The 26555-nt window shown below is 37.5% G+C and overlaps 1 protein-coding gene and 1 long non-coding RNA gene across 3 annotated transcripts in view; one reads left to right on the forward strand and one right to left on the reverse strand.

The window, feature by feature from the left end:
* Nucleotides 1-21039, reverse strand: part of mmp16b (matrix metallopeptidase 16b (membrane-inserted)) — a 33239-nt gene extending 12200 nt beyond the window's left edge. The window contains exons 1-3 of one of the 2 annotated variants that reach the window (XM_065269895.2): nt 20592-21039; nt 4971-5119; nt 2237-2356 (exon numbers count right to left, since the gene is read on the reverse strand). In XM_065269895.2, coding sequence (XP_065125967.1) covers nt 2237-2356; nt 4971-5119; nt 20592-20711 — 389 coding nt within the window. In that variant the 5' untranslated portion in view covers nt 20712-21039. The remainder of the gene's footprint in view (nt 1-2236; nt 2357-4970; nt 5120-20591) is intronic. The other variant, XM_065269887.2, reaches the window with a different exon arrangement.
* An 855-nt stretch (nt 21040-21894) lies between these two features.
* LOC135747623 (uncharacterized) lies at nt 21895-26198 on the forward strand. Its single transcript, XR_010531928.2, has 5 exons — nt 21895-22078; nt 24680-24736; nt 24878-24940; nt 25228-25289; nt 25450-26198. It is a non-coding gene; the product is annotated as an uncharacterized lncRNA (long non-coding RNA).
* The last annotated feature ends 357 nt before the right edge of the window (nt 26199-26555 follow it).

The raw sequence follows: 26555 nt of genomic DNA on the forward strand, positions 1-26555 counted from the left end.
CTCTTAAACCTAAATGAAATTAAATCCTTATTTTTAATTCTAATCGAATGACTTCAGGAATTCAGTCTCCTCAAAAAAGCTCAAAATGTGTTTCGTGGCAAGAGAGATCACACTAAATACTGACTGATGCCTGAAGAAGACATTTAGTTCTGAAAATTGTTTTGTTTTTAATTTTGTGTATTTTCTGTTTATATCTTAAAAAAGAGTGAAAAATAAATATGGATTGACATTAAAACTTTGCTAAAACAACAAAGCTGGTAATGGTGGGTTAAGTTTTTTGCACAGTACTGTTTTTATAGAAGAACATTTTCCTGGAAGGCATTTTGTAAAACTTTTGTAAAAATCACAAAAAACGCTGGCAGGCAACTTTGTTAAAAAATAGATTTACTGTTCTTTTAAATTGGGAGCAGCATGAATGTTATGATCTGCGTGGTCGGGTGCTGGCTAGATTGGTGTTGATGTGGGAAGCCTTCGAAGATCAATTGGTGTCAGTGACGAGTGAGACTTATTCAAGAGACTTCCTGCTAACTTTACGATATAATTATCATGCGACAGAGATTTAATCAAGTATATGTTTGCACAAAAAAGGAGACTAGAAGCGAGGGTCGAGAGGAGGAATTTGCAAGAGGTTGCGGGGGCGAGGAAGTCGCCATCCCCTCCCTGTGATCATGCTCTAATGAAAATCCAGGTTTGGAGGAAAGAAAAAGATGACTTGTTTAAAGATTCAAGAAACCCTCCTGAATAAGTGGATTAAACTACTTTTTCTATTTTGTAAAGAGGCTGTTATTGACCCCCCTGAAGTGGTTAAAGGGGACAGAGAATAAAAAAACATTTTTACCTTGTCTTTGTTGAATAATGGTAGTCTACCCACATTCACAAACATACAAAAAGTGCTATGCTAAACATCTCAGTCTCATAGAAATTCCTCTTTTAGAAATGTCAGCCAGAAAACTGATGCTTATGACATCACAGGCATCTAACTGCCCCTCCACTTTAAAATAATTGGCTACATTTTTTGAGTAGCAGCAAAGTCAGCCAATCAGTAATGAGATTGCAAGTTAAGCCAGTAGGGGGAGCCAAATAGGTGCAAAACCACTTGTTTAAAATCCCCCACCCTAATAGAGCTATCTAAGAGAGGTTTTTAGGAAGCTTCTAAGGCATTACAGACCCAAACAAAAAATTTTTTGTCTACATGTCACATCACAGAACAAGGATAAATACCCCGTTCAATCATTCTATGTCACCTTTAAAGTTTTTTTTTTTTTCAAATAATAAGCCATGGCTCTCTAAATATTTGAAGAAAGTTCTTAGTAAGAAGAGTTTGGCTTTTTCTGAAAACAATTATGAGGAATTTAAGATAAAAAGGAAAGATTTACAAAAAAAAAAAAAAAAATGAATTTAGTTACACCAAGCAAACAAATGCCTACAAACTGCAAACTTCTTTTTAATCCCACCAATAAACTTTGAATGTTGGTGAATGCTGGCGTTTGGTTTGTATGATCAGTGTTATTATTCTTTAATCTCTCATTAAAGAATAATAACACTGATCATACAAACCAAACGTTTATGTAGTGTTTACTCACATGCTACAGGCACACTTAACATGGTTCTGTTTTGTTTGGCTACTAAAGTAAAACATGGTTTGTTTTCGGAATTTGCTAACAGATATTTGGCAACCCTGTTCTATTCAGACAAAACTAATTGTGCAGTCAACAGTGTTCACTGTAGGTCCGCAGGCTGTAATCAAATAATACCAACAAATAGCAGAGAGTATGATACAACAATAAATATACCATTCTGAAACGTCTTATAAGATCTGTGCTTGCACATTTCGAGCTCAAATTAATAAGGCAATATTGATACCACTGTTTTAACAATACATCAGAGCACATGCAACTACTCATATAGGTAAGGGATGTGATGTTTTCAGACAACCTGCTGTGAGTGGTTAGCGAAATGCAACAAACTGGGCCAGCTAACCAATCTAACCATAATGTGAATTTCTGAGGAAGGGGCTTCACAGAACCAGAAAATCAACCGTTTGTGTTTAGGAGAATGTAGAATAAAAGTAAATTATATAAAAATATAATGTGCTTTTTTAAACAAAGCATCATGTTACTGTGCAACCCATAAACACAGTCAAACTCTCGAAAACAGCCGGCTTACCACCATTTTAAACTATGAGAAACAACATTTATAAAGTAAAAATTGTCCTGGAGATTAAAATTTTTCTCACCTGTATGTGATGTATGTGCGTTGCCACTTCTGCCCAGTTAGCGCATACCGCTTCTTCCTACGTAATCCAGTCACACTATCCAAATGGTCTGGTACCCCACATCTGGGTTTCCTCATCCATCTGAAATAGAGAGCGAAAGAGGCGTGAGGTCATTTATAACCTTTAGCATACTAAAATAATAATAGCAAAAAACTAGGTTAGCCCAAATGGCTGCTTCTTTTTAGATAGAACTTGACTGGGTGGACTTTAAATTGGATTCTTGTTTCTCTTTGTTCACAAGAGATTATAATACACTGTAAAATACATATTTAAAAAAATTATAATTCATTCTGGAATGCTGCCAATAAAGTCAATGCTTTTTAGAAATAGCAGATGCTTTTGAAAACTCACATTCAAGAAAAGCTGAACTGTTTTGCTGTCTAACATGTACTGCACATTATTATATATGAAATTTCAGCGTTGCTTACAGTAGTACAGTAGTCATTTATACATCTAATAATATATGATGTTAGGATGTAAGGTATTATGTCAATGATCACAGTGTCTAGAAGCCACCTGTCATCGATTATGAGATGATGAAAAACAGGACACTGTCTGTAGCTACATGTCATTACTAAAACACAGAAGGAATAAAAGCTTTAAAAATATTGACTGTTTGGTCATACAGAATGTTTTCTTTAAAGGAAAACACCACAGTTTTTCAATATTTTACTATGTTCTTATCTCATCTTAGACAAATTAATACATACCTATCTTTTTTTCAATGCGTGCACTTGATCTTTGTACAGCGCGTTGTGAATGTGTTAGCATTTAGCCTAGCCCCATTCATTCCTTAGGATCCAAACAGGGATGAATTTAGAAGCCACCAAACGCTTCCATTTCTTTCCTATTTAAAGACTGTTACATGAGTAGTTACACAAGTAAGTATGGTGGCACAAAATAAAATGTGGAGTTTTTTTTAAGCAGATAAAAATGAGAACTATATTGTATGGCGGAAGAGCACTTAGTTTGCAGCACTTCGACCTTGGCGTGCAGTAACATCATCACTTCTAACTACTCCCCCAAGGGGGCAGGGTTTCATATTTTATTGAAGCTTCCCCAGGCGCCGCCATTGCTTAGCGGACCCCCACCTGCTGTTAGCATTCCATTGACTCCCATTCATTTTGGCGTCACTTTGACAGCTGACTTTATTTCTGAGGCGTTTAAAGACTCCATTTGTCCATTAATTATTTCTAAAGAAACATGAAAATGTATAAAAGGCTCCATTACCATGTATCTTACGTTATGGGCCAGTAGAAGCAGTTTTTGTAAAAATAGGCTAACGATTGCATCATAACCTGCGACTCTCTGTCACACAGTAGATAAATTACCATATGGACAGGAGAAGAAGCTCGTAAGCAATCTTTTACTGACTATGAGGCAATCGGGTGGACGTGGAGGCATAAAGTCAAGGGAGATTATTAATCAGAATACTTACCAAAATTTGCGGTGGGTGATTCAGATTTCTTGTGGCACGGCTATTAGCAGACTTACAATTGTCAGACAGGTTGCTCATGTGACATCTACTTCATTAAGCTCAAGAGTCTGCGCAGTACGCTCGACCCCCAGGAAGTGCGTGCTTCTAATTGACTTCACTTGTCTCCGTTGAATCCAACGGGGTCGCTGTGTCCATTTCTTTTACTGTCTATGTACAGTAAAAGAAATTCCCCCTCTTGCTCAAACTTCCGTCAATATTACTACGCGCGAGGTTGAAGTGCTGCAAACTAAGTGCTCTTCCACCATACAATATAGTTCTCATTTTTATCTGCTTAAAAAATTGCCACATTTTATTTTGTGCCACTTTACTTAGCCTTTAACTCTTTCGCCGCCATTGACAAGATAACTCGTCAATTAAGAGAAAACGCTTCCCTGCCAATGACGAGAATTTTCGGCTTTCCGCAATGCCGCTATTATCCACCAGGTGGCGAACTTCCGCAACTTATACAACCCGGAAGTAGCGCCTCACGTGAAAGAGAAAGAACTCTGTGTATGTTTTAAAGATCGCTCTGCATCTGATCTCTATCAAAAGCCCTTCACAAACATGGAAGTGTTTGGTGGCTTCTAAATTCATCCCTGTTTGGATCCTTATAGGAATGAATGGGGCTAGGCTAAATGATAACACATTTACGACGGAGCTGTAACCGCATTTTTAGGTTTGTGGCTTATAGTTAAAGGAATAGTCTACTCTTTTGCCATATTAAACTATGTTATTACCTCAACTTAGACGAATTAATACATATCTATCTTTTTTCAATGCGTGCACTGTACAGCGCATCGTGAATTAAGCGCATTTAGCCTAGCGCCATTCATTCCTATGGTACCAAACAGGGAAGCCACCAAACACTTCAGTGTTTTCCCTATTTAAAGACTGTTACATGAGCAGTTATACCAGTAAGTATGGTGACACAAAATAAAAAAAAAATTGGTACCATAGGAGTGAATGGGGCTAGGCTAAATGCTAACACATTCACAACGCACTGTACAGTGCACGCATTGAAAAAACATAGGTATGTATTAATTCGTCTAGGTTGAGGTAATAACATAGTTTAATATGGCAAAAGGGTAGACTATTCATTTAATCCTATTTAAATAAAAAGCAAGAAAAAGTTTTTATTTAAGTTTTAATTAAGTTTTAATGAAGGAAATATTTTTGTGCAAATGCATATATCCTATAATGTGTTTAGCAAGTACTTACCCCATAGTCTCCTTGTCTAGAGTCCCTGTGATGTTGAGTCCATACTGGTGCTGCATAGCAGCAATAGCGGATTTCATGGTTTGAGCTGATCTCAAAACAGCCATGTTAGGTTGTGTTTTATGGAGGTAGCCATACCTCTGTAACCAAACCTGCAAGAGAATGAAAAACTGTTTTCATCTAAACCCAAAGACTTTTTAATAACAGGACAATGAATAAGAAACAACATGTTACACAACAGTGTAATGTTCAGTCTAACTCCAGTTTCATGTTTTCTGTTTAGTATCTACAGTAACTCTAAGTGGAGAGTAAATGCACAACATTCAAGAACAATCTTCCCTGTCTAATATATGTGTTTATATAAACACAACACTACAGTGTGATTTTTCAGCTTAACACGTAGAACAAACTTAGGGCCAAATTTAGACATCTTGAGTCATACCAAATAAATGCCAAATGCTCAGTATGTTATACGATGATGTAGTAACCTTCATTCTTCAAAGGATGTTAGCACTGCTAGCCTCCAGATATAGATACATATAAAAAGCTACATATAAGAAATGAACAAAATGAACCCTCTTTAGCAAAGCTAGTGTATGCATCCTATGAGAGAGGTAAATCTATTCTACAGGGATGGTGTGTGTGAGTGCGTGCGTGCTTGTGCATATGTGTGTGTGTGTGTGTGTGTGTGTGTGTGCGTGTGTGTGTGTGTGTGTGTCTAGATCATTTCATTCTAAACAATTACACTGGAAGGAGCTTTTAAGATAATGTACTTGAGGTCCAATAGAACATACCATAAACAAAAGACGACCTGAACGTTTGAGTGCTTTGACTACTTCAATCAATATAAATCTGTATACACTAGGGTCCGAAAGTCTGAGACCATATTTAATTTCTGAGAAATCTAATTTAATAATAGACTGACCTAAAATTCCTGAAATGTTTGCACATTTTTTAATTCTGCTTATAATAAAAACTGTAATAATCCAAAACATATAAGCAGAGGGTACGGTATGCTTTATTTGCATTCGTCGTTACATTGCATAATATGAAAAATTTTATGCCCTGCATTTACATACTTATCTTACATAAAAAATACATTAAGTATGTGTATGCGTATAAAGCAAGTGCAGTAAGTTATATTGTATATGCATGAGCTCTTATGAGAAAGCCACAATGGTTAAGTGGCAAATTGATTCTACAGCACTAATCAGACCCTGCAACTCTAACAAACACAGGGGCTGATTACTAATTTATATGGAGAAAACACAGATGTGCTATAGAGCCGCAGGGGTTTGCTATGGCAGGGTGTAACCATGGTGATAAAGAGTCATAGATAGAAGCAACTTTGTCATCCTTCGGGTGTCGTAATCGCTCTCTTGTGAAAGTATAACTGCAGGGCTCAGCTAAGCTGATGTGGAATAAAAGATGTCAAAGACTGAAAGAAACGTGCCATATTAATGTACTGAATTTGTGTTGAATAAGCTGCTTTGCTGGTAAACATATTCATGTTTTAGTATAAATAAAGCAATTTAATCGAGAAACTAGTGAAAAGTGAAGCATCTAGCAAACTAATTAACATGTTTGTGTATAAATAACATCCTTCTGCACAGAGTGCAACATTCAAACCAACAGAATTTCTTTCAAATAGGCCAAAGTAATAATATATAAGGTAGCTAGTATTCTATTATAGAGGAGAAAAATCACAACAGATTTTTAAATTGTACATGTTACATATTACGGACCTCTGCCTACAGTTCTGCATAACCTAAAATACATTTCTCATGATACATTGCTGCATCTTTTGGTAAGAGTATCCAGTAGAGACACTGGAGGCTCTTGATCTTTCTCCGTCTTGATTCTATTAACCAGATAATACTGAATGTTAACAATGTATATTCTTCAGTTTTTGCTTTATTAACTGTGGCGGGTAAATAATGACTGATGTTGTTACACTCAGGATTGTTCGGCCAAGGTATGTCAAGAAGATGTTGTTTACAGAAGGCATAGTGGGGACTTACAAAAGGAACAGTAATGGTCACAATCTGTATGTTTCAGTCGGCTGTTTTATTTATTTGCATAAGTTGCTTGGACATGCCGTGCATCTGTGAGCAGATGAAAATAAATACAGTAAGTACAAATGGCACAAATCTATTTGTGTATGTGTCTGCTTCAAAGCATCAAACCAAATGCGTCTAGTGGACATTCCATCGAAAGATGCAGTGATGTGTACCTGGAGCAAACTTATTTTAGGTTATGGAGAAATTCAGGCAGAGGTACATATGGCGAGGGAGCAAGGGTTTTCTATAACGTCAGATATATTTAGATCACTCAGGTAACTATCATTTAAAATGTTGCAGTGTGTATTTTCTGCACCAGTAGCATCACAAGTGAATAGCAAAACATTTTTAAGTAGATTTCCCTAAAAATCAACCAGCAAATGACTTCTACCTAAAAATGGCTTATTTATAGCTGTCTCTGTGTATTATATGAGATGGGATTTAAAGGCCCCATGAAATCAAAATTAAACTTTTTTCCTTTTAGTATAAATATGTTAAGCTAGAGGAGATATATATGAATAGTTTGGTTCCAAACGCAATAAATGCCATTTTTGAAAAAAATGAGTTACTGCCAAAATCAGTATTATATCAGGTCAGTATTTCGAAGTAAATTCTTAATTTTACGCAAAATCCAATATCAGTGTTTCCCAAACGTTGATTTACTCGTGGCGCACCGCCACAGAATCAGCGCTGGCCGCCACAAATAGATTTTTCATGATCCCCATTTACATTTATATTTTACTGTTTAAAAACGTCTTAATTCATTGTTGCAAGCACTCAGCGCGCCCTCCCTTTCTATGTTGCATGCAGCGCGCGCCTCCCTCTCTCTCTCTCTCGCTCTCTCTCTCTCTCTCTCTCTCTCTCTCTCTCTCTCTCTCTCTCTCTCTCTCTCTCTCTCTCTCTCTCTCTCTCTCTCTCTCTCACACACACATGAGCGTGAAAAGGTGGCGGTGTTTCAATGTCCCTTCCTCCTTTTTCGCGTAAACGTCAACAGTCACAGATTTTACTGACAGAGAAGACGGCGATGACTTGACGAAAGGTTAGCATTAGTGTTTCCCACACACACACACCTGTTCTCTCCCTCTCTATAATGCGATTTGCCTGCGCACGTGTTTTGTAGTAACTTTGTGTAACAGTTACTGTGTATTCTCTCATATTTCTGAATTTGCACCCAATTGTCTGCGCTATACGCGACAATAAAACTCGCATTTAAATAAAAAGGGTCTCATAACAAGACATTGATGAGAAGAGCAACAGCAGTAAGACTTCAATGTAAATGTATGGTGATTTATATACCAGCTGTAAACATGCACGTACGTTTCGTAATTTCCTGTTATTTTGCGGGTTTCTTTCAAATATAAAAGCGCTTAAGTTAAGCATTTACTTGGATTCTAGGCGAAAAACAAGTCAGTGGCAAGTCAGTTCCTGAATAACACGACACAAACTTTAAAAAGTCAAATTCACTTCTCAGAGGCACAGAACTGTTCCTGAAACTGCCGTTCTCCCCAAACTGAAATTAAACACAGTGTTTCGAGTTTTTCTCGTCTGTGTCATGTTGATATCAAGAAGCAACGTGCACATGACGACGAGAGAGGTGACCTGCTGCGCAATCGAGTTACCCCTCCCATTTCTGAATGTTTAACTGAGATTTCTAATCCCGTCCGAATTGACCATCAATATTACAGACGTCCTGTGGTAAAATTACATTACGCCATCTACAATCGTAAAACTAATCCCATCCGAATAGGGCTAAAGTCTGCTCATTTTATGTCTGACAACAGAACTGATAATATGTAAATAATAGCAATCAGTTGTGTTAAAATCCAATATAACGTGACAGATCAAAGAGTAGAAGTGAAACATATTTCAGGTGCCAACACTCGATCAAACGCAAACACGTGATGACGTCACATATATGCTAATTAGAATGTGACGTCATCACCGCCACAAGTCTCTCAAAATCCTGTGGGAAACACTGAATATCCGCCGTGTTATTCTGTCATCTTTTCTCCCTTTTTCCCAAAACGCAATAAATGCCACTCCTCCTTTTCTACAGAATGCAATAAATCCCCTCCACAAATTACAGCGCACCATTCCACGCAATGTAAACAAACAATGGCAGCGCGTTGAGTACAAGTTTTCCTCATCTACTTTGTACGTCGCGACGTCAACATCCAAACAAAAACAAAATAATACTTTAATAGCATTGATAAACCTGTGGTTTTCTGTGATAGAAACGTAAGCCATCAACATCTAATAATTTACGCGAGAGGCACTTGGGAGACGATCGCTTGTTCTCCCGACAGCATCTAGCTTCTCTCGTGCTAACACATTGACCCCAGGGGATCTTATGAAAAACTTTCCATAATTTTACTCAAAGTCAACGAGAATCACAGCTGATCGTTGTGAAAAATGTTAACGACGACGTCAAGTATAACCGCGCAGCAATAACAGTGTTCCTTATATGACAAATTAAGTGTTTTGATTAATGCCATTAATGTTTATTTTTTTAATCAGTGTGTACAGCTGTTCAGCTAAATGAAAATAAGATGGAAAAGATGAATGCACATTTATACATTGATTGAATAGATTTATATAATTTTGAAAAAAAAACTTGGATCATGGATTTATTGCATTTTGTGGGAAAATTTTTTTTGTTTTTATAATAAATCTTTGAAAATCAAGTTATGTACAGGTAACAGAAAATAACAGAAGTTTGTAACAGAAAATAGTGGTTTTCATCTTGTCACTTTCTTGTTATAGAAAACACGTTTTTACCGAAATTTGTCAAAATGGATTTATTGCGTTTTGGAACCAAACTCTTTATATATATATATATCATATTTTCTGGACTATAAGTCACTCCGGAGTATAAGTCGCATCAGTCAAAAATGCGTTTTAAAGAGGAAAAAACATATATAAGTCGCACTGGACTATACATCGCGTTTATTTAGAAAATTATTTCACAAAATCCAAGCAGAAGAACAAACATTTAATCTGGAAAGGCAAGTTATTCAACTAAACAATAGCACAGAACAGCAGGCTTAATAGGTGTCCGTACATGTTCAAGTAACATAAACAGTTATTTACATGACACACAATAGCATACAGAACATAACTGGGAGGCTGAATAGGCTAAATTAAAACGATAAGCCAAATCAAGTCACTCTGCATCACTGAATCCATTGAATTCAGTGGCTCTCGTGGCTGTTGGCGGTAATGGTTTCTCTTGGTTCATATGAATTAATTTTGACGTATAAGTCGCACCTGACTATAAGTTCCAGGACCCGTCATTTTTGTTATACTTACAGTTTGGCATGTGCACTTAAAGAAATCTAGAGTTTTCATCCAACACTTTAGTTTCTCATTAAATCCTTGTCCAATCAAATGCTCTCTAGATGCTAAAGTGTCCCACCCCCTACATTTTACGAAACCTCCACCTGAAATCACAATTCGTAAACAACTGTGGCACAAAATGTGTCTTTGCTTGACTGTGCCAAAAACAAAACGCTATTGGTTATTTATAAAGTGGAGGTTCTTCTCAATAGTTCTGTTCTGACTTTCTTTTTCTGTTCGAACAATAATTTATTTTTGGCAAACAGGTGAAATATCTGAGAGAGCAAGACAAAAGGCACTGCAGTATACATTTGAGGGATATACATCAACAACATAATATGCAACTATGCAAAATAATTTCATAAAAATTGAAACTAAAGCCTATAGGTCCCAGCCCAAGCAGCAGCCGCCTCATACGCTGACCATTCAAATGGGAAACACACAAATTGAGGAACAGCTTTGTTCATGCACAGCAGCGTAAGTCAAATTCTAATAATTGTAAATCAAACTGATTATGACTTTTTACTATTTTTTACTATTATTACTGAAATAAACACAAGACATAGGCTGTTTCTCAATTCCAACGGATTTGCGTTCTTGAGGAGAACAGTCTTGCCAGGCGACCTTGGAAAAACAAACTAAGAAGGTTGCGAGAACACAGAACGCACTTGTGAGAATTGAGATGTGTGCAATCTTCCGGTTGGTCACCTGACCTCCGCCAATGACTTCTGGGGCGTAAAGTGATTTCAGGGCGCAAGTCTGCACTCGATGGATCCTCGATATCAAAAACACATCCAGGTATTTTCATGCATCCTTTGTACTTGCGTTTTTGAGAATTGGAATTGAACTTTGATTGTTAATGTAGAGCGAGAACACAAGGATGCAAGATCACTGAAGAACGCGTATTGAGAAACTTTCTATTAACAACTAATCTCCCGCTTATAGAACTAACCCCGAGAGAGCCGCGATCGGATTGGGGTAGTCAGGGGTCAGTCAGCCTCCGTTTGCCTTTAATCATCTTATTTTACGTTCAAATATTTGCAATATTTCCAATCAATGATGTGCTGGGTTAGCTAGCTAACGTAGCTAACATTACCGTGCTCTTACATTGGAGCAAACGTATGTGTTTTTGTTAACCCTGTCAATATTTAGTTGTGAATGAGACCTTTCACACTGCTTAATCCACATCCAGCATTTCTCCCCTTGGGTTTTAAGTTCGGGAAGGGAAAAATTCCACCACCCCATCCAAAGATTTAAGATACCAGGTATCAGATTTACACAATCCATTAGCACAAAAGCTTCAATATGTTTTCCTCGCTCAAAAGCTTGTCAGACCTTCCACACCTATACGGTTGCTAAACCTTGATTGGCCTGTGGCAGTTTTCGGGTGTGGCTTAACGAAGGGTCAATTAAAATGACATCACGACATCAAATAAATCTGCACATTGCAAGGCACTTCAGTGGGCCATTAAATAAATATTTTTACATCACAGAAATTACACTTTTTAGTTTAAATATGTAGTACTCTGGATGACTGTGCCATGATCATTTATTTTTTTCCATAGTTTCCATTTGGTGAAATAAATTTTAAAATCACATTTTCAATATCAGCTTTCACAAACCAATGTTTCTATTGGCCATCAACATTTCATCCTTTAAAACTTTTAATAGCAATACAGATTTTACACAAATAACCTATCCAAGATACCTCTATGTTTACATTTTTTATATTTAAAAACAAACTTAAATAATCATAGATTAAAAGCCAAAAGGAATTTGGATATGTTTGTCAAAGCTAAAGCTGAATATTCACAGCTCCATAATATACGTGCAAGAAGCCATTTAAAACATGGGGTTTAATTTTAAACATGACACAGCCAGAGACAAACTATCTGCTTTTCAGATTTCTTGATGTTTAAATTGCTTAGTCATTAGGTGCTGGTGTGCATCCTGTCACAATCTCACCCTGCCATGACAACATGAAAATTATCATTACACAAAACCTGCTGCCCCATTTAAAGCAGATGGCAGAGATGGACAGAATAAGAACATGATGACGAGATGATGATGAAAAATATCCGTCTGGAAGAACAACACTGTTCCTTCTGGAAACCCATGAGTGAAACCATTCAAATGAAAGTCCATCATAAATACATGATGTATTGAAGCAGATACTGACAGGTATCTGATGACAGGCTGTGGTTTCACTGAAACAGAAATGAGTGTGCTTATTCTGACAGTTCTGACAATAGTCGGAATTAAAATGTGTGTGTGTACTTCATTCACTGCAAAACATCAATTTTGCGGTTAGTTTTTGTCCTATTTGGGCCATAGTTAGTTGGGGACATTTTATGGTCCCACAGGTCTGGGGCTATCACAACAATGTATAAATGTTATTTTCAGAAAAGGTACAGGGGCTGTAAGTATGCAGTTATGGCCTGAATTCATAGCTATGCCTTTGCTGATACCATTTTTCAAAGATGAAAGTACTGTATGGGGACAAGGTTGTTACTAGTGACTGGCTATTTATCTCCATTGCAAAAAATAACAGTTCAACAGTGCAACTGAATCTATTCCTAATCTATGTCGTTCTTTTCTTTACCCTCCAGAATATTCTCACTTCTTTATCTCTGGCTCATTCGCACTTTCCCTATTTCTTCCTCTCACGTCTCTCATTTGCATCTTGCAGCAAAAGCCAATCAATGAAGTCAATTACAGCAGTCAGTATGTTGAAATGTACTTGCATCCAAAAATATACTACTGTTCCCAGGCAAACACTTCATTGGTTAAATAAGCTGCCATATTTACATTAAGCACGACCATGTCGGTTCCTCTACACCCGTACTGGGAGCAGTAAAGAGATTATGAGCTTGGCTTGTGGTCAGTGACAGAACTGACCAATTGCAGCAGGGCAAAAGCCTAAGGGTACTTCAACTGGTATATACTCCAACCACATGCTGTACCAACTGCCAAGACACAAACCCAACCAGCAGGACCAGCCTTGGATATAGAAATTAATCCCTCCTACTTTCTCTGTGCTGTTTTTTATCTTCTCCACCTTTTCCTTTCTCTCTGCCACTCACTGCTAAGCAGAACAACCAAATTTATCCACTTTTATGCTTTAATCAGTTGTGAACACGTGTGTGTGGTTTGCACCATAAGCTTTGGATAAACAGGTGTCAAACCCATATGACAATAGGTTTATTAGCACTCTTATAACACACCACTATATTTTTGGCCACTATGATGCTACAGTGCTCTTAGTGGTTTTTAGGTTGTCAGTAAGTGGTTCCTGGGATGTTATGGGTGCTTGCTACTGTATGGTTGCCTACTACTGTAGGTCATTCTTGGGTTAGTATTTCTTGGGTTTCTCCTTTAATATATATATATATACATATACATATATATAAAGATTTTTAATCTAGTAAACAAAGATTTTTTTTGACTGCAATCACTTTAAAATTAAGCAAGCATCAGTTATAATTATACCTTCCTGTTTTGCCACATCATGGCAAGTTCAGATAAAGTTAAAGCTTATTCTTATATATGACCTGTTAAAGCTTTTTTCAGTTAACTGGTCATATAAAATGTTATTTGGGGACATCATTTTACAATGTCTATATGTGATAAAAAGAAGCTTGACCATGGCAGTGGTTGACAAATCACTGTAAGACACCTAAATCTGAAAAGGTCGACTACAGTATTACTATAATGAGGTCTTATTGTCAAAGAAGTCTGCAGACAATTTTGGCACTGGCATTACTGAATACATCAATGTAATGTATGTTCTTTTCTGTTCAGTTTAATTTAAAGTCATAATGAAACGGAAGACTTGAATTCGTCCATCGAGAATTGATAGGATCGTTGAAGTTGGTTCATGTTGCTATTTGCTAATCGCTGTGATCTTTTCCCGGGCCCTGCCCTCTTGCCATTCCTCGTGACTGGAAGCAAAGAGAAATCGTTTGGAGGTGGGGAGGAGATTAGCGTTTTTGATTAAAGATGCAAGGCAGGGTTCCCCAAATCTTACCCTGGAGGGCCGGAGCACTGCAGAGTTTAGCTCCGACCCTGATCAAACACACCTGAGCAAGCTAATCAAGGTCTTCATGATCACTAGAAAGTCACAGATGGGTAAGTTTGATTAGGGTTGGACCTAAACTCTGTAGTGCTCTGGCCCTCCAGGGTAAGATTTGGGGAACCCTGATGTAAGGGCACATGAATTACAAAAATATAATAAAGCCACTTGTAAAAAACCCCCACAATATTCCAAAAAAATTCGTTTTCAATTTCATTGTGACTTTAAAGACGTGGTTTATAAACTATGGGTTCTTGTAGCACCAAGGTTTTAGGTGAGGTGACAATATAAAATTTCTTTAAAGGGCACCTAATTTATTGCTAAACACAATCTTATTTTGTGTATTTGGTATAATAAAATGTGTTTGCATGGTTAAAAAACACATTATTTTCATGTAGCTCCAGATTTCAATCTCTTCCTGAAACGCACGGATTTTGTACAAAACTTATCGATTAGAAAAGCGCTGTGTCCCTGATTGTACTTTGTGATTGGCCTGAATACATCTGAAGTCAGCCGGAAATGTGACGCTCCTTAGTTTGTTTTGAAAGATTCAATCACAATTCAATGCTAACAGGTGCTAACTTAACAGGATGTAACACAGTAGGAATTATGATAAGGTCGGTCTTGTCTACATCACCAATCACAAAAAGTAAACTGTTGCATACAATCCGTGTGTTTGTTGTAGTCCAAGAAAAGAGATTTACGGAGACGATAACTCGCGTCATTGTTTACTTTGGGGTTTGTACCTTTTAGGGCTGGACCAGAAAATTTGAATATTCGAATATTCGTTCCGTGTGTTGACATTCGATTTTCAGTTTTGAGATTCGAATATATATATAAATATTTTTACAGCGTTAATGCAGAGCTTTTGCCAAGCAGGAAGTGCGCTTCACGCTCCCGCTCTGTAGGTGGCGCAGAGAGACCAACATCCATAGCCAACAGCCACCAAACGCCACCAGTACAAGAGATCGCCTCGAACGGAAAGCACGCCTCCTACTTTGGCATTCATGGTAATAGTGTTGTAAATAACGTTCAGTTTCTTGCAAAAACTGATTGATTTGCTTCACAAGACGTCAATATGTCACACGGAGTTATGGGGGATTACTTTTCTATTGGATATTATATATATGCTATAGCTCTCGAAGTGGTGGATCGGTTGACTTGCATGACAGAGCACTGGGGTTTCTGCAAAATATCTTCTTTATTGTTCTGCTGATGAAAAAACATATTGGATGATGTAAGTGTTCGTAAATAAACTTGATTTTGAAAGTATGCTACCGTTTTATTACAGTTTGTTGAACTTAGTTCATTTATTTTCATTGTTTTATTCAAATGGCCTACCCTTTACGTTGTCAGTGATTACTGTGCTGCTAATTTCTGATACGGGAGAGTTGGTTTGTTAGAAAAATGTTAGGCTACCTTATTAAAAGTATTGCTCTTGTGTTTTGTTTCACTAATGCTGTTCTCGCGGGACTCGTGACAGGCACACCGCTTCCGGTTTTCGCTGTTCTGTAGTTTATAAAAAGTATTAATTCTAAACGTGTCACATGTCTATATTGCACGAAATAAAGGCACTACACTCCCTTGGGTCCGCAGCAACACATCCGCCACATAATAAAACTGTAGACAAACAGACACACAAACAGAGATTCCTGCCTTTATAAAAAAAAAAATATATGTTCAGCCCCTCCTTCCGAAGCTTCGAATATTCAATTTAATTTCTACTGGAGCTTCGAAGCTCAAAAAATTTTATTCGGAACAGCCCTAGTACCTTTTGCATATCATTAACTTGTACTAATACACACTTACACAACAAAGGAAATGAAAAATCGTGAATCGGACAATAAGTGCCCTTTAAAAATAAAGTAACATTCAAACTGAGTTTATGTTTTTCTCACAGGCTATGCATTAATGCATATTAAACAGCACAATGCTAGCGTCAATGTATAATCAATCGTCCAATCAAATTAGCGGTCAAGCTCGAGAGTGCATCATACTGTATGTGTTTGCAATCTGCATAGTTACTGCATATCTGCATATAAATAACTAGATTTGATATATATATATATATATATTCTCAGTATATACCTGCATCTTACTCACATTTTCTGGAGAAGTAAATATATTTCCACCTAAGCAAAAAGCCATTCACAAAGTCAGAGCTCTGTAGATGTAAGATGTGTGAAAATGTGCTCAGCACCAATCCCATAATTAACCTTGAGGGTGTGGCTCTCGGCTTCCGTCAAAATGAATTGAAAAGGCTCATTCACCTTTGCTCTAAACGTGCTATTGAAAATATTCCAGTAATTGACATGTCGACAAAATGTGTTTGAAGAAGGATTTTGCATACAGAGCATCCCGACTTGGCAATTTGTGCTGAAAAGACATTACTGCCTTTCGTGGCGGCGTACAGAACTTTAGTGAAAGTGGGTTCTTGCACTTTAGAAAAAAAAAACATCTCAAACATGTCACCATAACTTGCACACACCTGCTTTTTTGTCAATCAGCTCACAAGTGGACGTTCACACCTGGTGTTTTTATTAATCTCTTTTGTCCACTTTCGACTGCTTCTGTCCTGATTCTTTTGAGGGAATGGTCTATGGGCGAGTGATTAAAGGTGCTCTAAGCGAATTGACGTGTTTTAGACCATAAAACATTTTTTGTTACATACAGCAAACAGTGGCGGAGCTAGACTTTTAAAACAGGGGTGGCAAAGGGGTGGCGAGGTATTATTTTGGGGGGTCAATATACAAAGTGTTCAAGTACACTGTATATAGATTAAATTAAAGTTGTTTATTTTCCAAAATGTACACAATTATATATGTATTAAGTATACAGCAAAAATAGAACAACTGGGATCTGTTTGGACCTGATCTGCACCTGACTTTTGCTCATTGAAGTATTAATGCTAAGCACTACAGTGCAATGTCTTCCTTACTTCCCGTTAAAACAGTACTTCGTTTAATTTAATACCAATAAAAGCCGTACATACCAGCAAAACGCTCTTCATCGATCATGTGCATGTTGGCGCGTTATGTTTTGGAGTACGAAGGAGCTGCGTGTCAGCTTAACCAATAGGCTTGTTCGACGTCATGCGGCGCCGCGAGAATAGACAGCTGCTTTACGTCAAAGTACCGCGAGAGTGATTCGCGAAATCATACGGAGGAGTTTGCTTTTAAATCGCTCTCGCGAAACTTTGACATCATCCGGCAGTTGGTTCTTGCGGCGCCGCATGAAGTCGAACAAGCGTAATGAAAAGATAGCAGCAACACCACGCTTGTGCGTGCTGCGTAGGATGCATTCACGTCCGCTGGGAGATTTGAGAAATGTTCGTAAAAATCAAACAAAGTAATGTTTTCAGCGGGGTGGCAACAGGGGTGGCAAGGACTTCGTCTGAGGTGGCAATTGCCACCCCAAATAGCCCTCTGGCTCCGCCACTGACAGCAAACATCTCCTCACTATCTGCTTGCTGCCTGTCCGCTGATCAAACTGTAAAAAAACGCGATCTCTGTAGACAGCCCAGACTTCACAAACGGCAATAACAACACAGTGGCCAAACCCACAAACAGAAACCATAACAAAGTATTCTAACCAATAAACGACAAGAAGGATTTGGGGGTGGGGGTTGGACGCGTTCATGAAAGCACGGAAGGGAGGGGGAGGAGTTAACTACGCTCCGTCTGTTTGAAAACAATTCAAATGTCAACAAAAACTAACGTCTCGCAGATTCGCTTAGAACGCCTTTAAAACACGATCTGGAAAAATGACGGATTTAGGTTGTCAAAGTACCACTGCTTGACTAATTCTAAACTGCCACTTACCACTTTGTTGTTATGCTGCACAATGTTTTGTATGTGAGACTGTGTTTTCTAATATTTTAGAGCAAATTAGTGTTAGTTTGTGTAACTTTCATACACACAAAATAAATAGAAAATGAAAGAGAGCAGCCACTTTAGTTTTATCAGTAAAAGCCTAAAGATTGCGTAAAACACTGTGGGTTTGCGCTATAAGTCAGGTTTGATGGAAAAACATTGTGCTCGATCACACATTAGATCACACAGCAGATCAGCCACGTTGAACCTGATGAGGGCTGTGCGATTAAAAGTTTTTTTATTCAAACAATTACAAAAACAAGATAATTGAGGTGAACAATTATTGTGCGATTAAAATATAATAGTAGATAAGACCGACATTATCAAAATTCATCCCGCTTTAGCCTGTAAGTTAACTCCTGTTAACATTGCATTGTCACCGAATCTTTCAAACATGGTAAGGAGTGTCACATTTCCTGCTGACGTCAGAGGTATTCAGGCCAATCACAACGTACAGATAGCTGGCCAATCAGGGACACAGAGCTTTTCAAATCCTTGCGTTTCAGGAAGAGAGTGAAACCTGGAGCTAAAAAAATTTACGGTATGTGGAAAATAATGTGTTTTTTGAACCATAAACCACGCGAACATATTGTTTTATACCAAATACACAAATAATGTTATTTTTAGCATTGAAATAGGTGCTCTTTAAATAAATGCATGCTTTTAAAGCAATCATGTTAAATAACCATGATTATGATTTTAAAAAATTAATAATAATCATGATTATGATTTTTACGAAAATAATAATTTTCCCTAAATCGAGCAGCCCTAGCATTTATACCACAAAAGCAATCCAGTTGAATGCGTTTTCGGCTATCTCTGAATGTAGTCAAAAGTAGACGAGCTCAATACATTTCACATTTCAGTTTACACTTTTCTGCTAAGAGCTCTGAAAATGTAGCACTTCATTGTAAAAATAATACCAAGGTGATAAATAAACTGTAACTAAATCATTAAAATATGATGTTTGACAGTTGACAATACATTAGCTCGTTGGTCAACAGCACATGGCAACAACAACTTACTCCCCATTTATCACTTATCCAGAGCTACATGTTATTGCTGGCTTCACACAAAGCTAAGCACATTTGCACCTGAGGAAGATGTGCGTAATTAAAGCCCTCAGGGCTCAATTTTTATTTCAATGCTAAATCCTTGAACCTTGTGGTCTCTGGTCTATTCCTAGTTCAGGATCATAGGTTCACCCTTCAAGCAGTCATTACTCATTCACATACACAAATACACACGGACACACACGGACACATACGTACGCACGCAAGCATGCACACACACCTATTCTCTTTTCCCCAAAGACCACTGACCTGTGCACCCAACTCACAACTGCTGCCAACCACTGCAGCCCTGCCAGCAAGCTGAAAACACACAGGAGCTAGATAGGTGGCTGTGAGTTAAGAAGAAATGGAAAAAAGTATATCGTGAAGACCACACAAGCTGCCTTTTGATGGTTACGTTCCAGTATTGTTGTCAGTTTGGGACCTCACCCCAGCCTGTTCCATCCAAAAACATCAATATTATCATGACAATGCTTGCTGGCACAGCAGCCTCGACAACTCTCTCGCCTCCCAGGCAAACAGAACTGAGCGGGTGACAAATTCTTTCAATGTCAACCAGCGCTGCCAGCATCACTAAACATCACATTTGCACCCATTTTGGCCCGAAGGAGATTGGGGGAGAGTTGCTAAGCAACTTATATAATCTTTACATGCTTTATATTATCACACAAATCTGTTACCCAGCACCGCTGTGGAAATCAAGGTCTTGCTTCCCTTATCACCCTATTGATCGTCGCATGGCCAGGCGGAAGTGTGTGATTGTCATCTCTGGGTTTGGACAGGAGGACGGAGCAATCTGTTCATATCTTTTTTACTCATGTCTGATTGGCTGATGTTAAGATCTGCATATAGCTCCTGTGTGAATTTAAGTATAAAGTATATTTGAATGCAGATTTGTACACTCTGTGCCCAAGTTAAAGGAAAGCACAAGAATAGTTTTGTTTACTAGATTAAAATAAAAATGCATTGCTTTGTACCCAGCCTACAGATAATGACAGAATGCAATAAATGACAGTAACTGCACATACAACAGCACACATCATACTACACATGTTAGAGATTAACCAATCGATTAAATGTGCAATATACAATGCCTGTTTAATTTATCATTTGCCACATAGCATGCCATTATGGATCTTAGCAATAGTCGCTTATTGTCGTGTTCACGACGGAGGCAGAAGATGCTGATGTGGATGCTGGGCCAGTCTTACCTCAACGCTGAAATGATGCTCCTCTGCTGCTGAACACCACGTCCACACCGCCGTATGCAGCCATAACAGCAGCGCGCACATACAGTCCAGCTTTCGCTTGTTGACTAACGTAATGTCCATATTTGTGAGTTCGTTTGATATGCTGACTCTATCGGCTATTTACGTCTCTGTCCTCGTATGTCAGTTAAGCGAGTGGCATTTTGGACCAAAGATGAAACGATCGGAGCGCGGAGAAACATTGGCGTCCGCACATTTTGTCAGAGGTTGGCCGGCAATCCACACTCGATCTTGTTTATCTGATACGCTATATCGAGACATTTCTTTTGCTTTCAAGCGTTACCTAGCGAACAGGCAGGTTGCTTTTCTATATTGAGCAGCATCCAGAGCGTAAGCACCGCGCATGCGCTCTGACTCCAGATGCTCTGACGCTTGTTGACTAGTAGGCACCATTCATTCTGCCTCCATTCTTATTTCCGCAGCTGTCAATCTGCCATCAATGAAGGTGTTAAATTGGGTCTAGGTAGGCGGGACACTAAACTAAAGGCTGCTTGGCAGCAATGCGTTAAATCTTATCTGGGTCTCATCAGTGTTTCCAGCACTCAAGCAGACTTCAGTATCATTGTGTTTAACAAGACTACAATACCAATGTTACATTTTATTGCAGGCATTTCATTTAAACGATATTTTAAACAAGTCACCGTTTTTGTCATTGTCACAGTGTTGTAGTTGATCAATGTCTCTGAATTTTTCCCATTTTATTGACCTATTATTGTTATTGTGATAAACTGATTACAAATTGATGAAAATTTATATAAAGAAAGTAAATTTTGTATTTAAAAGTTAGTAAGATCTTACTACATACATTAGATTAATCTGGGGTTGGACAGTGGACATTTTTATACCCACCACAAGATGGGGGTGTTTCACTTTTTGTTAAGGATTTTACAGATTTTATGTTTTTATTTATGGAAAGAGAGAGAGAGAGAGAGAGCGAGAGAGAGAGAGAGAGAGAGAGAGAGAGAGAGAGAGAGAGAGAGAGAGAGAGCATTATATTAGCTGCATTATATTCATAATACATTATAATATTACCACAAAGGTCATGGGCCTGATTCCCAGGGAACACACATGCTGTAAGTTGCCTTAGATGAAAGCCTCTGTTGAATGCATAAATACATATGTAATATACACTGTTAGATGTCGCTGTAGATTTAGCAGCACTGTACTGTAAAAATCCACAGTACTATACTGTATGTGTACATTACAGTACAGTACTGCAGTTCATAATGCATTCTGGGTAAATTTGTTTGAGCGGGAAAATTTTACAGTACATTTTGGTCTTGATGTAACCTTGCTGTAGCCATTGCTGTAATGTGCCAGGTGTACTTGCAATAATCAGTGAAAGTGCGCCAACGTCAAATCACACAGACAGAGGGAGAGCACAACTCTTGGCTGCAGCTGAAGGAGGACGATTGATTTCTGTCAGTTCGGTAAGTTTGAAATATTTCTGTTTCATGAAAACTTAATTTTTAGTTTAAGAATGTTGTCAATAGTTTGTCACAATATTGTTTTAAACGTGCAATGAGAGAGAAAAACGGTCGCCAACAAAGTTTCAATCTCCCTCAGAAAGTAAGCTAACGTTACACACAGATGTCTACCGCTGCTTTAACTCGCTTTACACCTTTTTTTAATGAATATAGGGTTGTTTTAACTAAATTATGACGGTTTGGTGAGTTTATATTGTGTTGAAAGTGTGGTGACAATCAGGGGTTAAATTGGGATTTGTTATGTGGGGGGGCTCTGCGGGGAGGGGTACTTCAAGGGGTAACATGTTTAATACTGATGATAGCAAAGCCACTATGTGTTTCAATGACATTCTGGACCTCTATAGGATTTGATAAGTTTCAGCTTTAAAGCTGTGCCAGAGGTTGACCCAAAATATTTTAAAGAGAGCTTCTGAATTTTAAATGATGCAAATCTATGAGTTTGACACCCTATATCCATTTGTTGCACATGTCATTATGCACAACTGATCAAACTTTAAAGGAAGTTAAAAGAATCAAGCTCCTTGAATAATTCAAGGCATAAGATAGGCTACCCCAAAAGACTCAATTAACATGAAAAGGTACAACACACAGTACTGTATCATCAACATGTCTTATAAATTAGCCATAGAGATTCCCTATGCTGGTCAGCAGCTAAAACAATCATATAGTTAGGTTTGATTTGTGTAATCAAAATACATTATTTTATTAAACTATACAATAGTTATATCCAGTGTTATCCAGTTAAAATAATGTAATTAGATGAGTGACATACATACTTTAATCCTTTACACGTTTCTAGTCTTCTATGAAGTTTTCTCGAAGTGGGCACCATTCTTACCTCTCTCTCTCTGTCTCTCTCTCTCTCTCTCTCTCTCTCTCTCTCTCTCTATCTCTCTCTCGTCAAATGATTCTGCGTGAGAGCGCGTTCTTGAAGTTCTGAGTGTTTTCGCTTGAGTTGCGTAACTTGCGCGAAGACGCACTTAAAGGGAAAAGCGCGTGTTTTCGTGGCGCCCAATTCGCGTCGTTTTCATCGCCCCGTGCGAGGATGCGCCTGGTTGCGTCTTTGCATTGACTTTGCATGTAATCTGCTCGCGCAAATCGTTGAACTTGCGTTGGTGAGTATGCCCCATAATGAATGAAAACGCATTATTCCCTTCGCGTCAGTGCACACGCACCAGCGCAGCGGATACACTGGCAAGAGCAGAGCGAGACCTTCATCCTATGTGCCGGGGCTTATCCCCGGACGGCCCCGGCCCAATTTAAACCCTGGTGACAATGAAACTATTTTTAACGAAATGGACAAATACAACCCGGCAGCGCGGTCTTGCGGTCCCAGCATAATGGTCGTTTATCTCGGCGTTTCATCCGTTCAGTTAGCGTCAGAGAAAAGTATTAAGTTCGACTGTTTGGCAAGGCTGACTCGTGGTTGTAAACAGATAGGACTTGACACCCCGTACACAGCATAGTACCGAACTCCTCCACAGAAGTGAAAACAAGAAACCTCATATTTAACTGAATACATGCATCGAACTCATCGCAGCTTTAACTTCGCAAATATCATTCAGACCTGGGCTCATCTTAATATCAGATGAACGAAAGGGATTGCCGCGCTTATTGTTGTTGTTATTATATTACGGTGTATCAACAAAAGCAGAGAATATCTTCTCTTAAGCGTTTTACACGCCCAGTAAGTTGTCCAATACATTTTTATGGCATATTGTTTCCACCACTTCAGATGCATTACACGCTGTATATAAGTTTCCAAAACGCATCAAATCAATGCACGAAAAGAGAATGGGCTCCGCATTTACGTACCTTTGTCTTCTCGTCTCTGTCATCTGATTCTTCAACTCTGGATGTAAAATAGTCCAATATAACATCGTGTAGGAAACTGGCATCACCAGGATTGCTCAGATTTAGGCGATCATGTTTATCTTTAAAGTGAGCAGCTAGCTACTAACTTGTTAAAAAACTTTGCGTGAAATAGTGTTACACCGCAGCCGTCCGGGTAAAACATTAAAGGGACAGTCTTTTTACCTTGTCACTATAAATCGCTATTTTCTGCACTAAACGAGACATTTTCAGAGATTTTCTGTAGACAAGATGTTATAGAATAATAATTAAAAAAGACTTATTTAGATATTTATATATAATATAACAACTAATATATATATATATATATATATATATATATATATATATATATATATATATATATATATATATATATATATATATTTATTTGTTTTACAACTGACTTAAAACTTACAGTAATGTTTTATTTGTTAGCATAGCATGATATTAGATTTAAACACTTAATACATTTTTAAATCAATCACTTTGTCTCTGCACAATGAACCTTATATATTATTAATGTTGTAAAATATATTGTTCATTGTTAGTTCATATTAGCTAAGGCATTACCAAATGTTAAGGAATAAACTCTTATAGTAAAGTGTTACTAAGTTTTCTTTTACCATTTCCTTCACAATGTCTACTTATTTCTATGGCTAACAGATTTTGTAACATTTGTCTTTTTTACAGTCTTACCATTGCTTGTAAGCTGGATTGGGTAAGATGGATCATCTTTAAAGGCACCAGGCAAGTATATGATGTACAGTTACAAGTCATGTATTTTTTTGACTGCAATATTAAATGCTTTCACGTCACATGTAAAAGTACACAGGAATGTGCTGATCACTTTTTATTTGTAGTTTACATGAGTGTCATTGCACTTTTCAGGAGTTAAGGCAGATGTGGAGGCACACGGGTGACACCAGACACACACCAAGCACATTATGTTCGGTAAGTTTGCACTTTACCACTACAGTTTCTTTAAATACCCATGTATACACTCATTCACAATTCCCACACACAACACTGTAACACGACCATACACAACATGTACACAATTGTCTTAGTTTGCCATGTAGAAATATACAAACAGAAATATTCAGACTTTGGTTATAAGAAATTTAATTTAATAATTGTATTTATTTAGCAGAGGTGTCCCTGGACTTTATTGACAAAAGATTTTGTTTTCAGAATAAAAAGTTGTGTCCAAATCAGTAACAATTGTACTTTCTGTTCAGGACATTTAATCATGACATGATCCATGTGGATGCTGTCCATTGAGGAAAGAGTTTGTTCAGCGGTAAGTGAATCTTCTGTATTTTTATGTAATTAGGTGTGGAACAGTAGAATAAGAGCAAAAGGTTTCAGAATAGGGGTAAATTCAAGGCTGAGTTTAGTTTTTTTAAGAATCTTTTTCTATCTTATATTTGTTGACTTAATGTTTATGATATTTCTAACAGGTTTCTGGATAGAATTAATTCCAAAGATGGGAAAAAGTGCACATCCAGACAAGGAGCAAGCAAATAGACAAGGAACTTGGTGCAGAGAAAAGCTGTGGCCATTAACCCCCATGTGAACAGCTTCATGCAGTCCCTGATTGAGTTTGAATGGACGACTTCAAAGTAAAGGCCACTGTGGTCTGTCTGCCACAGTTTAATGCATTTATTTTTAGTGTTAAATGAAATTCAAGTAGAATATTTAAAACTATGGGCCAGTGTTCTTTTTACCACAGTGAAATGTTACCTTTTAGTCGATGATGGACTTTAAACTGAAAACTTCAAACTATGGAACAGTGTTCTATTTGCCAGAGTTAAATATGTTACAGCAGGGGTCTCCAAACTGGTTTATACTTGTTGATTTTATTTTATGTTACTTGATTATATGTTTATTATTGTTTAAAATCTTGTTTTAAATATGTTTTGTTTCGATTAAATGTTTTTTAAATAAAATTTTGATACAAACATTGCTTGGATTGCCTTTTAATTCATTATGTCATGTCAAGGATAGCATTTTTACCATATTAATAACTATAGATTTAAACCTAAATCTCTAGCTATTTTATATAATATTATTGTATTAACTGTAATAAGTAATAAATAGTATTTATGGGTCAATATAGACATTACAGTAAATTACTGTAAAAATAGACTACTGTAATAAAATATTGTAAAATTACAGTACAGTACTGCTTTGTAACTATACAGTACTAGTTTGTGTACTGTAAAATGGTATTACAGTACAGTACTGTAAAACCAAAATACAGTAACTTACTGGCAACTGTGCTGCCAGTACCGTACTGTAAAAATACAGGGAAATCGTTAACAGTGTAGAGTAAAAATTTAGCATGATATATTTTAAGATACTTAGACACACACTTAACTTATTACTTTAAATAATTTCCATTTTCCAAAAGAAACAGTATGTTAACTTACTTGTAATACTGTACAGTAGTTGAATCCTTTGCTTATAGATTTAACAAATAACTGCAATACCAATTACAGCAAACAATCAATAATTGCAGGATGGACTTTGAAAGTTCATTCATGGGAAAATAAATTAATCCGCT

Source organism: Paramisgurnus dabryanus, chromosome 6 (assembly GCF_030506205.2).
Source record: "Paramisgurnus dabryanus chromosome 6, PD_genome_1.1, whole genome shotgun sequence".
NCBI lineage: Eukaryota > Metazoa > Chordata > Actinopteri > Cypriniformes > Cobitidae > Paramisgurnus > Paramisgurnus dabryanus.